The sequence below is a fragment of the Onthophagus taurus genome, chromosome 8 (assembly GCF_036711975.1).
Source record: "Onthophagus taurus isolate NC chromosome 8, IU_Otau_3.0, whole genome shotgun sequence".
Taxonomy (NCBI): Eukaryota; Metazoa; Arthropoda; class Insecta; order Coleoptera; family Scarabaeidae; genus Onthophagus; species Onthophagus taurus.
Genome location: NC_091973.1, coordinates 7810317 through 7825172, shown reverse-complemented (window position 1 = coordinate 7825172; position 14856 = coordinate 7810317). Strand labels below are relative to the sequence as shown.

General features: G+C 38.7%; 2 protein-coding genes across 2 annotated transcripts; one reads left to right on the top strand and one right to left on the bottom strand.

The window, feature by feature from the left end:
- Nucleotides 1–800: 800 nt before the first annotated feature.
- On the bottom strand, nt 801–6091 carry LOC111419533 (vitellogenin-like). The gene is given in 7 exon segments (XM_071198594.1): nt 801–1748; nt 1802–2023; nt 2798–3041; nt 3186–3670; nt 3773–3780; nt 5135–5282; nt 5420–6091. Coding segments are annotated over 7 exon segments (2712 nt in total). The 5' UTR covers nt 6077–6091.
- Nucleotides 6092–7004: 913 nt separating this feature from the next.
- LOC111419580 (vitellogenin-like) lies at nt 7005–12562 on the top strand. The gene is made up of 3 exons (XM_071198563.1): nt 7005–7096; nt 7152–11447; nt 11510–12562. Exons 1-3 carry the CDS (start codon nt 7066–7068, stop codon nt 12472–12474), a joined length of 5292 nt encoding a protein of 1763 aa, XP_071054664.1. The 5' UTR covers nt 7005–7065; the 3' UTR covers nt 12475–12562.
- Nucleotides 12563–14856: the final 2294 nt, after the last annotated feature.

Genomic DNA, 14856 nt, shown 5'->3' with positions numbered 1-14856 from the left:
TATATTTGATAGCCTTGGAGAGATTAAACTATTGATGAACGACTTAAAGGAGGTGTGTGCAAGAGTCGTGCTAAATACCAACAAGGAGAAATCAAAATTTATGATAAATTTTGTTCCCAGCTCTAACATCAACATTGGGGATAATGAGATTGAGAGGGTTCACAGCTATGTATATCTTGGCTATGAGGTTCGTGTATCGAGAGATAATCAAACAAGCGAACTAAACGGAGGGATTTCAAAGGCTTTCAATCAATGCGTGTTTCCGGTTATGACATAAGGCTCCGAAACTTTAACATTAACGGTAACCACTGCCAGGAGGTTCCAAGTAGCGCAAAGATAGATGGAGAGGTCGATCCTGGGTCTAACTCTGAGGGACTACATACGAAATGAAGACCTACGAAGAAGAACTGGCGTAAATGATGTGGTCAACATTGTGGCAAAGCTTAAGTGGAACTGGACGGGTCATGTCGTGCGAATGAAGAATGAACAGTGGACAAAACGGTTGCTTGAGTGAAGACCGCGAGCGAACAGACGAAGTAGACGTCAAAAAAATGAACAACAATTGGATTCAAACAGCACAGAATAGGGAAGGTCTATGTTCAACAATGGACGCAGAGGGCTGCTTGGTGATAATAATCATAATAACTTGATCTAATCTAAATTACGGCAGATTCGTCTAATGATAATACGTCTTTGATTGTTGACAATTCCTCGTCTTCCTCTTCATTTTTATTGGAATCGATATATTTTTACTGGTATCACTTTTATACCCACTGTTTGAGTATTTACCCTGGGCCGGGCTAAATACCCGGATAAATACCCATTTTAGAAATACCTACCCGCTCATCACTGCTTTTAAGACGGCTAGTGTTATCGCTGTACCACAATTCGGTTTTGGAGTATTTGATTTCATCGTTGAATAAGAGATGCACGGCTCCTCTGCGTTGAACACGGTGAAGGAATCTGTTCAAGTTGAAGCGTTCTTGGTCGGTTTCATAACGCAGTTGGAATTGCATGCCAGTGTGTTTTCTTCCGAAATCTAAGACTTGCGCTTGTGGTTTTTGTTCATGCAAGACGGTGTAACCTTGAGTGGTTTCAACTGGTTGGATAGACAAGATATCATGATTAGCACAGTATGGGAGGGTGCTGTGATGGAAGATTTTGATGTCTTGTTCAGCTTCCAAGGGTTTGATGTCGGTGAAGATTTTGTTGTCCTTAAGATCAACTTCAACTTTAACGGAAACTGGTACATGAACTTGCATTTTCTTGTTGTATCCACTAACGTAGTCGTGGTGTTCGAATGGAGTGTAGAAACGGATGCTGCCTTGCATTTCGTTACCGTAGAGGGCACGTATTTCAGCGTTAGCCTTGATGTGTTCTGGTGCGCGAAGGGTTTCTCCATTGCAGAATTCTGGTGCTGTTTCAGCTTGAATCTTTCCGTCCAAACTCAAAAGGCTTGGGGTGGCGGCGGTCAAAGAGTATGGGAGACCCAATTCAGTTGGAGCAGATAAAACGGCTTCGTGGTTGATGGTCCATTTGGAGAGGCTGAATTTTTGACCCTTCCTCAATTCTTCATGCCAGTGACGGGCGACTTCAGTGATGCTGTCAACGGTGTAGTTATTGACTGGGAAGTGACGGAAAACGTTGGCAAGTCTGACATGAATCAAACCTTCCAATTGTTCACGTTCTTCGATGTTAATTCCTAAAGCTTCGTAGATCTTGTTGTTGGAGTGATCTTCATCTCTGCTCTGGGATTGTTTCTTGTGGACTTGATCTTGATAGAATTCAGTTTGTTGTCAACTTGTTCGAGGATTTCTTGTAAGCTGGAGACCAAGAAATCGTAAGCTCCCAAGGTGAATTCGGCATCACCAGGGTGTATAAAAGAGAGGTGGTGTATCGACTGGCCTGGCGTATGTGTTCTATATGGCTCGAGCGGCAACGCGTAAGTGGCATAGAATAGTGGGGGTAAAAGGCTTAGTTGGCAAGCGGGCACGCTACGACAAGTTGCTTTTTTTCGACTGTTCTACCGCATAATTAAATATTTTATAAATAAAAATGGTTAATAAATGTTTTGTACCAAATTGTACTTCTGGGTATACTTACTGCATTGAAAAATTTAGCCTCTTTAAGTGTAAAAATACACACTTGCTGCCTCAATGGGCTAAAGCTATACCACGTGCTGACAAAAAATTCGGTATAAACGATCATGTCATGTCGTATAATAAATGGACAAATAAATAAAAGTGTTTCATTACACTCCACACTAGATCTAACAAGACTTGTTAGAAAAATGTGATTTTAAATATGTATTGACTGCAAAAATGAATCAAGATCCATTAGAGGTAGGTGTTAATCCAACACAACTTTAATTTTTACATAAAACGTTTATAGCGATTTTTTGGAAGCATACGCCAAGCTGGAGGATGTAATGACCACCATACCTTAGCAACATTTTTACAACTTTACAGAATGTTGTCAGTGTATAAATTAGTTAAACCACCTAAATTTGAATTTAGAGAATACACGGAAATATTTTCTAAAACCACCAATATATCCGAAAGAAGAAAACACATTGAAAATCTAAAAAATAAATTAGACGACCCCCACCATTACCCCCACCACTCCAGTCGATTTAAGCGTTGCGCTTCACTAACAGTCGTTTATCCACCTCTCCTTTATACACCGTGGGCATCACCAAGGATGATTTGAAGTTTGCCATGGGCTCTGTTGGGGAGCATGTGATCGCCGGAAGAAAAGGTTCTGTAGGAGTGTCTCAATTCAGCATCCATTTGTTCACGAACGTTTCTGTGGATTCCGTTTTGTGGCCATATTCTTCGTCGTTTAAGTACTTTTCGGCTTGGATGGCTGGTTCGTACTCCATATCGACAAATTTGCGGATGGTGGATTGAACGGCTGAGTTGACGTATTCATCGTTGTCGATGTGGGTGTTTTGAGCCATGGCAGCTAAGATGTAGACTTCGGGTTCGGTGTAAGCCATAAGGTAAGCGGCTAATGCGCGAACTTCTTGTTGTTCGGAGGAGCTGAAGTAGAGGCTCTTCAAAAGATCTCATGCGGCTTCAGGGTACATTTCGGCGAATCTTCTCAAAGCGCTAACCATAACGAATCTTTGGAATTCGGTAACACGTTGTTCTTCTGATAGTTGATGGCGTTTTTCCGGGATTTATCTAATGTATTTTTCTAAAGCCCTGTAGATGTCTCTGTGTCCAACACGGCCGAGAGCGATGGAGAAGATGAGAATGTCTTGGCTTTCGGAGTGAGCGACCGCTTTGTGGAGGCGTTGTTCCAAATACCTGATGTATTCTTGGGCGATGGTTTGGCATTCATTGGTGTAGAAGCTTCCGTAAGCATGGAAAGGATGTTGTTGGTAAGATCTTTCTTTGTTGACGCAAACTTTGTGTAACAAATCAGCGTATGCGACCACAGAGGTGTTATTAAGAGTGTGTTGTTGACGTTCGACGGATTCTTCGGCCAATTTTTGGAAGGTTCTGAGCTATTTGGCGGTTGGGTGGCGAGCAGCTACGGCCATTCTTGAGACAAGTTGAGCAGCTTCGTAATTTCCAACTTTTTGATCCTTGATCCATTGATGGATGGTGAGAAGGGCGGGTCCGTTACCAGATTGAGCGATGGCGTCACGGAGAGCTTTCCAGCTCTGTGAACGTGGAACCCGAGTTTATGATATTTTGGTTTTATTAGTACCATTCGATAGAGAATCGTTTGTACTCGGTTGTACCACCTTTAATTTCGTTTGTACCACAGGACCTAAAGAGATAAAAAGATTTTTTTATCAGTTATTAATACAGATATCGCAAAAGGTCGATGGAATTCGATGGGGAATCGTTTGTACCCGTTTGTACCATTTTTGTTTTCGTTTGTACCTCAACCGATTGCAGAATACAGCGACTTTACAACTATTCGGACGAGTTCGTATAGCAAAAAAAGATGTGACTTTTACAAACACATGTTTGTTTGAGTCGCTTGCACAATCCGTGTTGGCAGGATACCGAGAATGGGTCTGTTATCATGAATATATTTCCGCTTCAAAAAATGAATTTTATGATTTCATAAAAAACATTTTCAATTTATGGCGAAACCTATAAAAATCGATCGGAGTTATTGAGCAATATATTTGGTTTGCACAGCAATCAAATTGATTGTCACTTCAATATCAGTGATTTGATTGCTCAAAAATTGCTAATTGACGAACCATTATACCAAATCAGTCAGCAATGTAATGACTGCAATAACTACATTGTTCATAATGTTCCCATTGTTGACATAAACACCGAACTTTTCAACCAGCAGGATATACAGGCTCTTGAAAGTGCCATCAATGAAAAGATATCTGATTCGCACCACAAAAGCTGCGTTCAATGTATATGTAACAACGTAACGTCACATGTCACGGGCGGCAATCATCTTTTCATTGACATTGAATGTTTACAGTTGGTACGGCTTGCAGAAAATATGGGTTATACTAACTGGCCAGGGGTATTCTGCATTTCAGATATTCCTTGTACATTAATGTTTGGCGAGTTAACTTATCATCTAAAATCCGTAATAGAATATGTTGGTAATTGATGCGGCGTATGTGGGACACTATATCGCGTACATTCACCGAATAAATGGGCGATGGGAGGTCCACAATGATTTATGTGCTGATAAAAAAAACCGTTTTAGCCACAGCAAGAAAATTACAACAGAAAAGAAAACTCGCATTATTAATTTACTTAAAAAAATATAAAATGTCATATTAATAAAAATAAAAGTTTCAATAACAACTCCTATTAATAACGGAGATACACACTTTCAGCGGTATTCTGAAAGATCAAAAAATCGCTGTATTTTGGAACCGGTTGAGGTACAAACGAAATCGAAAGTGGTACAAACGGGTACCAACGATTCTTTACCGAATGGTATTAATAAAATTAGAATATCAAAAAGTGGGGTTCCGGCAATTTTTCAAATTTTTTTTATATCTAGGTCCTGAGGTACAAACGAAATTAAAGGTGGTAGAAACGAGAAGAAACGATTCTCTATCGAATGGTACTAATAAAACCAAAATATCGTAAACTCGGGTTCCAGGTTCACAGAGCTGAGCTTTCCAGCTTTCAACTTTTTTGTCCGCTGTGTTCTTTGGTGTAGAGTTCTTCAGCAACCTTATTCATTTCTTCCCTGTTCATTTGTCTGCAAAGACGAACCAAGATGACGAATTTAGAGATGGTGACCCTCTTGGGGAGTTGGATTGGATTGGATTTGATAAACTAGGAAGGATGGATTTGGGCTTTGGAAACTTAGTCTTTATTGCCCAGTTACTGCGTATATTTATAAATATTTCAGGATATGATTCCCTTACAGAAAGGGGATGGACAACACAGAAGAAACAAAGGATAGACCATCACCACATAAACACAATTTGTATTCCGTAAACAGTGCCACGGCGGGAATCGAACCTGTGACCCCCAGACTGGCCAGTCGAGTGCTTAACACCACGGCTACCCAGCTGGGTCTTGGGGAGTTCATTGGGGTGTTGGAGATCTTGTCCAATTTCTTGTGCCAATTTCTTAGCTTCTTCGGCAATGTTGACTTTGTCGGAGTATTTGATGAATTTGCCGTGGTATCCGCTGGAGTAGAAAGACATGGCGGAAGATGGTTGATCTAATTCTTGTTTGCTTTGGTCGAGGTGGTATTGTCCATGAGATTTTCTGGAGCGGAGTTGGTTCAATCTTTGGTAACCTGGTCTGTTGTAGGTACTTTCTTCATCAGCAACATGGTATGGTTTGTGGGCGGATTCAACTTGGTTGTTTCCGTGGGAGTTGTCGTATCTGTACAAAAGGCCGGCTTCGACGGGTTCGGAGGGGCTATTGAAACATTTACCGGGTTGCATGTTCTTAAGAACCAAAGACACTCTGCTAGCAATAATTCCAGATTTGCCATTATTGAACAAGGGGCTGAAGGAGACAACGTTGGAGGTATTTGAGGTCTTGATGACGTAGTCTTTGAGATCACCATAGATGACAGCGTTGGAAACGGAGGTGCTGTTCATGAAATTGCCCATAGAATCGGTGTTACACAACTAAACTCGATCAAGATTATAAACCTTATTAAGTTCCAAGCTAACAACATTACAAAATCACGAATAGAATAAATTAAGCATTTCCTAATTCAACGTGTGAAATAGTAATTACCTACACATGAGTGACGTCACGAACGGACCGTCGAGTTGTGCACCTGTTCCCGGGATGTAATTTTTTAACCAAATTAAATGACATTTTACGCCATTACTAACGCCATCTATTAGGTAAAATTACAAATTTAAATGAATCAATTAAATAAGAGATGTCAGCACTTATTATTTTAAAATGGCATATGAAGTAATTTCTAAAAAAATCTTGTAAAGTATATTAAAAAAATAATTTTTGTTTGTGGCAAATACAATCAATAATGAGCCAATAAATTTTTGAGTTCATACCCCTCGGTAATACGAGCAAGATATGAGAACCAGAAAAGATAATAATAATCGTTTGTTGTTAAAGATGAATGTTATTCACATGATTGCAAGGTTTTTAAACTTTTAACAGTAAAACGCAATAAAACTTCTTCGAAATACATGAGATAAATCGGCATGAAATGTTTAATTAAAAACCATAACTCTATAACGAAACGATAAATATTGTGTATTATAAAAATAGTAAATTATCTAAATAAAAATTAAATTTAAATGTTACAAAAATATTTTTTGTTGTCAACGGCCCAAAACATATTCTGGAAAATTCCCAAAATATTAACATAAAATATTTAATATTAATTCGCGTCAATTTCAAACTAACCTGCTATAGTCAGCATTGGGCTATCTCGTTAGTAACAGAGTTGAGCCGATAACTAGATTTTTACAACAAAACGTAATAGTATGCGTTTTCAAATCATGAATGAACTCCGTTATCAATCAAAATTTGCACCTAAAAATTGCTGACATGAAGAATTAATTGTATAAAAGCCTGAATAATTTCATCAATCGGCACACTCAAACGAAGAGTTGTCTTGAAGATGTTGGCCAAGTTACTCCTAGTTTTTCTCGGTAAGACAAAATTTTCCTTAATTTTTCTTAAAATTAATTTTTTTGCTATTTATAGTCAGTTACGCTAGTGCTTCGCACTATGCCTGGAAACCAAACACCGAATACACCTACAGGGTTGCCGGTCGCACCCTCAGCGGTTTACCGGACCACGACCCCACGATGACTGGAATTCTCTTAAAATCCGAACTTAAAATCGTTCCTAAGACACCCGAAGTCCTCACCGCCAGACTCCAGCAATCCCAATACAGCAGAATCCAAATGAAATTCAGGGACAGCTGGGAAGAACCGGTTCCAGAATCCGAATGCCAATACAAACCTTTGGCAATCTCCGAAGAGCCGTTCGAAATCCACCTCCAAGATGGCATCATCAAGGACGTCGTTGTTTCCAAGTCGTTGAAGAACTGGGAAGCTAACATGATCAAATCATTTGTCTCCCAATTACAATTGAACGTTAACGCTAAACATCCGATCGACAGCGAAATCACCATCTTACCGCACAAAAAGAACCCAGTTGGAGCTTACAAAGTTATGGAAAAGACCGTTACTGGTGAATTCGAAACCATATACACCATGAAACCGGAACCAGACAACGTATGGCCCGTCCTTGCCCATGAATCTCAAGAAGACTCTAACGAAAACATCCTCATCTCAAAATCCAAAAACTTCACCAACCACGGTGCTTTCGTCGGCTACCACTTCGGTTTCGGCGAAATGGAAACTTCAGAACCCAACACCGATTCTATGGGCAATTTCATGAACAGGACCTCCGTTTCCCACGCTGTCATCTATGGTGATCTCGAAGACTACGTCATCAAAGCCTCAAACACCTCCAACGTTGTCTCCTTCAGCCCCTTGTTCAATAACGGCGAATCTGGAATTATTGCCAGCAGAGTATCTTTGGTTCTTAAGAACATGCAACCCGGTAAATGTTTCAATAGCCCCTCCGAACCCGTCGAAGCCGGCCTTTTGTACAGATACGACAACTCCCACGGAAACAACCAAGTTGAATCCGCCCACAAACCATACCATGTTGCCGATGAAGAAAGTACCTACAACAGACCAGGTTACCAAAGATTGAACCAACTCCGCTCCAGAAAATCTCATGGACAATACCATCTCGACCAAAGCAAACAAGAATTAGATCAACCATCTTCCGCCATGTCTTTCTACTCCAGCGGATACCACGGCAAATCCATCAAATACTCCGACAAAATCAACATTGCCGAAGAAGCTAAGAAATTGGCACAAGAAATTGGACAAGATCTCCAACACCCCAATGAACTCCCCAAGAGGGCCACCATCTCTAAATTCGTCATCTTGGTTCGTCTTTGCAGACAAATGAACAGGGAAGAAATGAATAAGGTTGCTGAAGAACTCTACACCAAAGAACACAGCGGACAAAAAGTTGAAAGCTGGAAAGCTCTCCGTGACGCCATCGCTCAATCTGGAAACGGACCCGCCCTTCTCACCATCCGTCAATGGATCAAGGATCAAAAAGTTGGAAATTACGAAGCTGCTCAACTTGTCTCAAGAATGGCCGTAGCTGCTCGCCACCCAACCGCCAAATACCTCAGAACCTTCCAAAAATTGGCCGAAGAATCCGTCGAACGTCAACAACACACTCTTAATAACACCTCTGTGGTCGCATACGCTGATTTGTTACACAAAGTTTGCGTCGACAAAGAAAGATCTTACCAACAATATCCTTTCCACGCTTACGGAAGCTTCTACACCAATGAATGCCAAAACATCGCCCAAGAATACATCAGGTATTTGGAACAACGCCTCCACAAAGCGGTCGCTCACTCCGAAAGCCAAGACATTCTCATCTTCTCCATCGCTCTCGGCCGTGTTGGACACAGAGACATCTACAGGGCTTTAGAAAAATACATTAGACAAACCCCGGAGAAACGCCATCAACTTCCAGAAGAACAACGTGTTACCGAATTCCAAAGATTCGTTATGGTTAGCGCTTTGAGAAGATTCGCCGAAATGTACCCTGAAGCCGCAAGAGATCTTTTGAAGAGCCTCTACTTCAGCTCCTCCGAACAACAAGAAGTTCGCGCATTAGCCGCTTACCTTATGGCTTACACCGAACCCGAAGTCTCCATCTTAGCTGCCATGGCTCAAAACACCCACATCGACAACGACGAATACGTCAACTCAGCCGTTCAATCCACCATCCGCAAACTTGTCGATATGGAGTACGAACCAGCCATCCAAGCCGAAAGGTTCTTAAACGACGAAGAATATGGCGCGGAATACCCACAAAACGGAATCCACAGATACGTTCGTGAACAAATGGATGCTGAATTGAGACACTCCTACAGAACCTATTCTTCCGGCGATCACATGCTCCCCAACGGAGCCCATGGCGAACTTCAAGTCATCCTTGGTGATGCCGAATTCACCTTAGGAGCTTACGATTTCTTGGTCTCCAGCTTAGAAGAAACCCTCGAACAAGTTGAACAACAAACTGAATTCCACCATGATCAAGTCCACAAGAAACAATCCCAAAGCAGAGATGAAGCTCACTCCACCAACAAGATCTACGAAGCTTTAGGAATTAACATCGAAGAACGTGAACAATTGGAAGGTTTAATTCATGTCAGACTTGCCGACGCTTTCCGTCACTTCCCAGTCAATAACTACACCGTTGACAGCATCACTGAAGTCGCCCGTCACTGGCAAGAAGAATTGAGGAAGGGTCAAAAATTCAGCTTCTCCAAATGGACCATCAACCACGAAGCCGTTTTATCTGCTCCAACCGAATTGGGTCTCCCATACTCTTTGACCGCCGCCACCCCAAGCCTTTTGAGTTTGGACGGAAAGATTCAAGCTGAAACTACACCAGAATTCTGCAACGGAGAAACCCTCCGCGCACCAGAACACATCAAGGCTAACGCTGAAGTACGTGCCCTCTACGGTAACGAAATGCAAGGCAGCATCCGTTTCTACACTCCATTCGAACACCACGACTACGTTAGTGGATACAACAAGAAAATGCAAGTTCATGTACCAGTTTCCGCTAAAGTTGAAGTTGATCTTAAGGACAACAAAATCTTCACCGACATCAAACCCTTGGAAGCTGAACAAGACATCAAAATCTTCCATCACAGCACCCACCCATACTGCGCTAACCATGATATCTTGTCTATTCAACCAGTTGAAACCCACCAAGGTTACACCGTCTTGCATGAACAAAAACCACAAGCGCAAGTCTTAGATTTCGGAAGAAAACACACTGGCATGCAATTCCAACTCCGTTATGAAACCGACCAAGAACGCTTCAACTTGAACAGATTCCTCCACCGTGTTCAACGCAGAGGAGCCGTCGAAAGCGCCATGCATCTCTTATTCAACGATGAAATCAAATACTCCAAAACCGAATTGTGGTACAGAGGCAGCGAATGTGCTAACCGCGAAGTAAAAATGCAAATTAGATACGGTCAAAGACACCATGATAAACAAGGATCCGCTCCATCAATCGAAGACATCTTGAACCTTCCATCCGAACAACAAAGCCGCCTCCAACAAGCTATGGAAAAAGCTGGCGCTGGCATCCACAGTGTCCACGTTATGGCTGGTGATATCCAAATCCAATTCGTTGGTCAACAAGAAGCTACCATCCACGCTGGTGTCGCTGACGCCAGAGGACCAGTAGACAAACACTCCCGTGTCATTGCCTACGTTCACGCCGAATCCAAGCATGCCGAAAGCAAACCATGGCACCTTGCTCTCCTTCACAACGGTGAATCACCAAACACCAACGGATTAGATTACGAATACGCTCTCAAGATGAACCCTAAGGTCAAAGCTCACACCAAGCTTTCTCTTGGACCTAAAGGTGAACAAAGCCGCTTTGAAATTGATGCTGAATTCCAAAAATCGCACGAACGTGTTGAACATTTGCAAAAGCAACCTGAACATCATAGATGTCTTGAAGAAATTAAAGAAGGCAATCGCATCATGCCATCTTGCGCTAACATGACCGCCCGAGCCAATCTTCTTGACGATATCTCCATCAGAATCAAACATGAAGGTCTTTCCCAACATTGCAGGCATATCATCCAACAAATCGCATCTCTCGTCCGTCCATGCAGAGCCATCGAATGCGATTTCGAGCAACATCGCGAACAAGAAGATAGAGAAATCAGAATCAACGTTCGTTTCACTCCAAACTTAGAGCACGCCAACTACACTCTCGATGGAACCTTAGCTAGCAGATTCAGACAATCCTGCGAACGCATCCCAGTTAACGGATGGCAAAGACAACTCTTCGTTCTTCACCCAGTTTTCCCAGTCACTACCAGATTATCTGCCGAAGCTTTCAGTATCGACACCTACAGACGTATGTTTTAAATCTAGAGTAAAATCGAATTCAATGTCTAATTTTTTTATTTTTTATTGCAGCAATTTGTGTTGTCGACAAAACCAGGGCTGCTACCTTTGACGGAAAAGAATACGACGCTGAATTATCCGAGAGCTGGGCAGTTATGCTTCATTACCTCCCACAATTCTCCAACCAAAGCCATCACTCCGATTTGAAATACCGCAAACAACACCAAATCCGCGAACACGCAGTGTTGGTCCGCCAAGAAAACCAAGGCAAAGCTGTTAAGATCACTCTTCGCTCCCCTAGCACCGAACAAAAATTAGTTGAAGTTGAAATGAGACCAACTGGTCAATCCAGCCCCAAGGTCAAGGTCCTCGTTGACAAAAAGGAAGTTCATTGCAGCGAACAACAATCTCAAGATTTCTACAACAGAGCAATCAGAGTTTACTCACTCCCCAACGATGAAGTTAAAGTTGAAGTCAGCGGAAGATATTACGTCATCGCCGATGGCAAACGCGTCAAACTTACTGCCACATCTTCCCTCTTCGCCAACTCCACCAGAGGTCTTTGCGGAAACTTCAACGGAATGGAATCAGATGATTTCCTCCTTCCCAACGGAGAAGTCAGTGTTGAAAAACCACAAAGCTTTGTAGCCGCTTACACCATTGGATCTCACCAAAACCAACAACAACATGTCCAAAGAGAAAATTGTTACGTCAGAATCCCAACCTTTGAAAGGATCCAAGAATTAAGCCAACAACAAGTTGATGAACACGAATCTTCCTCTTGCACCGGACACCGCACTCTTTATTTCAGAAAGAACAACAAAGATTGTTTCACCGTCCGTGCTTACCCAGCTTGCAAACCAGGATGCCACCCACAAGAAGAAGTCAGCAAGAAGGTCGATATCATCTGTTTAGATGAAAGCTCTGCCACCCAACAATGGAGACGCAAAGCTGAAGCCGGTGATTACTTAAACTTCCAACATCGTCAACCAAACGATCACATGGAAACCAAAATCCACAGTCATTGTCAACAATAAGAGGAGTTAAAAATGATATTAAGAGCTTTTATATGTATTTAATTTTTTGTAGATAGTTGAAGCATTCCAAAAATAATAAAAAAAATTTAAAAATATAAATAATTTGTTTTATTAAATAAATTTTATTAATTTAATTAAATAACACATTAACATTAGTAATTAAATTCTCAATTATTTTTTGAGATATGAGTTTTTTAAATTTAATATTTATAAATTTAGTCATATAAAGAAATTATATTTAACTCATTAAATATGAATTAAATTTGGTTTAAAATGGATTTTATTTCATGGCGATATCTCAATTCGTTCTTGAGATACAACATTTTAAATCGCAATTTTATCAAATTAACCTCAATAATTACAGGGTTGAATTAAAAATATCGTATCGGCGTGATTTATAGGAACAAAGAAAATATTTTTGGCGAGTTTAAACTAGATTAAATTTGCTATAAAATGGTTGCTAAATCATCGTGATATCTCAATTATTTTTTGAAATATGATTTTTTTTATTTAATATTTATTAATTTGTCATAGGGGGATGAATTAAAAAAATCATTAAGTGGAAAATTGTAGAAATAAAGAAATTATTTTTAACTCATTAAATATGAATTAAATTTGCTTTAAAATGGATTTTATTTCATGGCGATATCTCAATTCGTTCTTGAGATATAGTATTTTAAATCGCAATTTTATCAAATTAACCTCAATAATTGCAGGGTTGAATTAAAAAAATCGTATCGGCGGGATTTATAGTAACAAAGAAAATATTTTTGGTGAGTTTAAACTAGATTAAATTTGCTATAAAATGGTTGTTAAATCATCGTGTTATCTCAATTATTTTTTGAAATATGATTTTTTTTATTTAATATTTATTAATTTGTCATAGGTGGATGAATTAAAAAAATGATTAAATGGAAAATTGTAGAAATAAAGAAATTATTTTTGACTCAATAAATATGAATTAAATTTGCTTTAAAATGAATTTTATTTCATGGCGATATCTCAATTCGTTCTTGAGATACAACATTTTAAATCGCAATTTTATCAAATTAACCTCAATAATTGCAAGGTTGAATTAAAAAAATCGTATCGGCGGGATTTATAGGAACACAGAAAATATTTTTGGTGATTTTAAACTAGATTAAATTTGCTTTAAAATGGTTGTTAAATCATCGTGATATCTCAATTATTTTTTGAAATATGATTTTTTTTATTTAATATTTATTAATTTGTCATAGGTGGATGAATTAAAAAAATTATAAAGTCGAAAATTGTAGAAATAAAGAAATAATTTTTAACTCATTAAATATGAATTAAATTTGCTTTAAAATGGATTTTATTTCATGGCGATATCTCAATTCGTTCTTGAGATACAACATTTTAAATCGCAATTTTATCAAATTAACCTCAATAATTACAGGGTTGAATTAAAAAGATCGTATCGGCGAGATTTATAGGAACAAAGAAAATATTTTTGGTGAGTTTAAACTAGATTAAATTTGCTTTAAAATGGTTGTTAAATCATCGTGATATCTCAATTATTTTTTTTATTTAATATTTATTAATTTGTCATAGGTGGATGAATTAAAAAAATCATTAAGTGGAAAATTGTAGAAATAAAGAAATTATTTTTAACTCGTTAAATATGAATTAAATTTGCTTTAAAATGGATTTTATTTCATATCGATATCTCAATTCGTTCTTGAGATACAACATTTTAAATCGCAATTTTATTAAAATAACCTCAATAATTAAAGGGGTGAATTAAAAAAATCGTATCGGCGAGATTTATAGTAACAAATAAAATATTTTTGGTGAGTTTAAACTAGATTAAATTTGCTATAAAATGGTTGTTAAATCATCGTGATATCTCAATTATTTTTTGAAATATGATTTTTTTTATTTAATATTTATGAATTTGTCATAGATGGATGAATTAAAAAAATCATTAAGTGGAAAATTGTAAAAATAAAGAAATTATTTTTAACTCATTAAATATGAATTAAATTTGCTTTAAAATGGATTTTATTTCATGGCGATATCTCAATTCGTCCTTGAGATACAACATTTTAAATCGCAATTTTATCAAATTAACCCCAATAATTACAGGGTTGAATTAAAAAAACGTATCGGCGGGATTTATAGGAACAAAGAAAATATTTTTGGTGAGTTTAAACTAGATTAAATTTGCTACAAAATGGTTGTTAAATCATCGTGATATCTCAATTATTTTTTGAAATATGATTTTTTTATTTAATATTTATTAATTTGTCATAGGTGGATGAATTAAAAAAATCATTAATTGGAAAATTGTAGAAATAAAGAAATAATTTTTAACTCATTAAATATGAATTAAATTTGCTTTAAAATGGATTTTATTTC

Coding starts and splice junctions, on each gene's coding strand:
- LOC111419580 (XM_071198563.1), top strand. CDS start 7,066: ATGTTGGCCAAGTTACTCCTAGTTTTTCTCG. Junction 7,097..7,151: donor GTTACTCCTAGTTTTTCTCG/GTAAGACAAAAT, acceptor TGCTATTTATAG/TCAGTTACGCTAGTGCTTCG. Junction 11,448..11,509: donor CAGTATCGACACCTACAGAC/GTATGTTTTAAA, acceptor TTTTTATTGCAG/CAATTTGTGTTGTCGACAAA.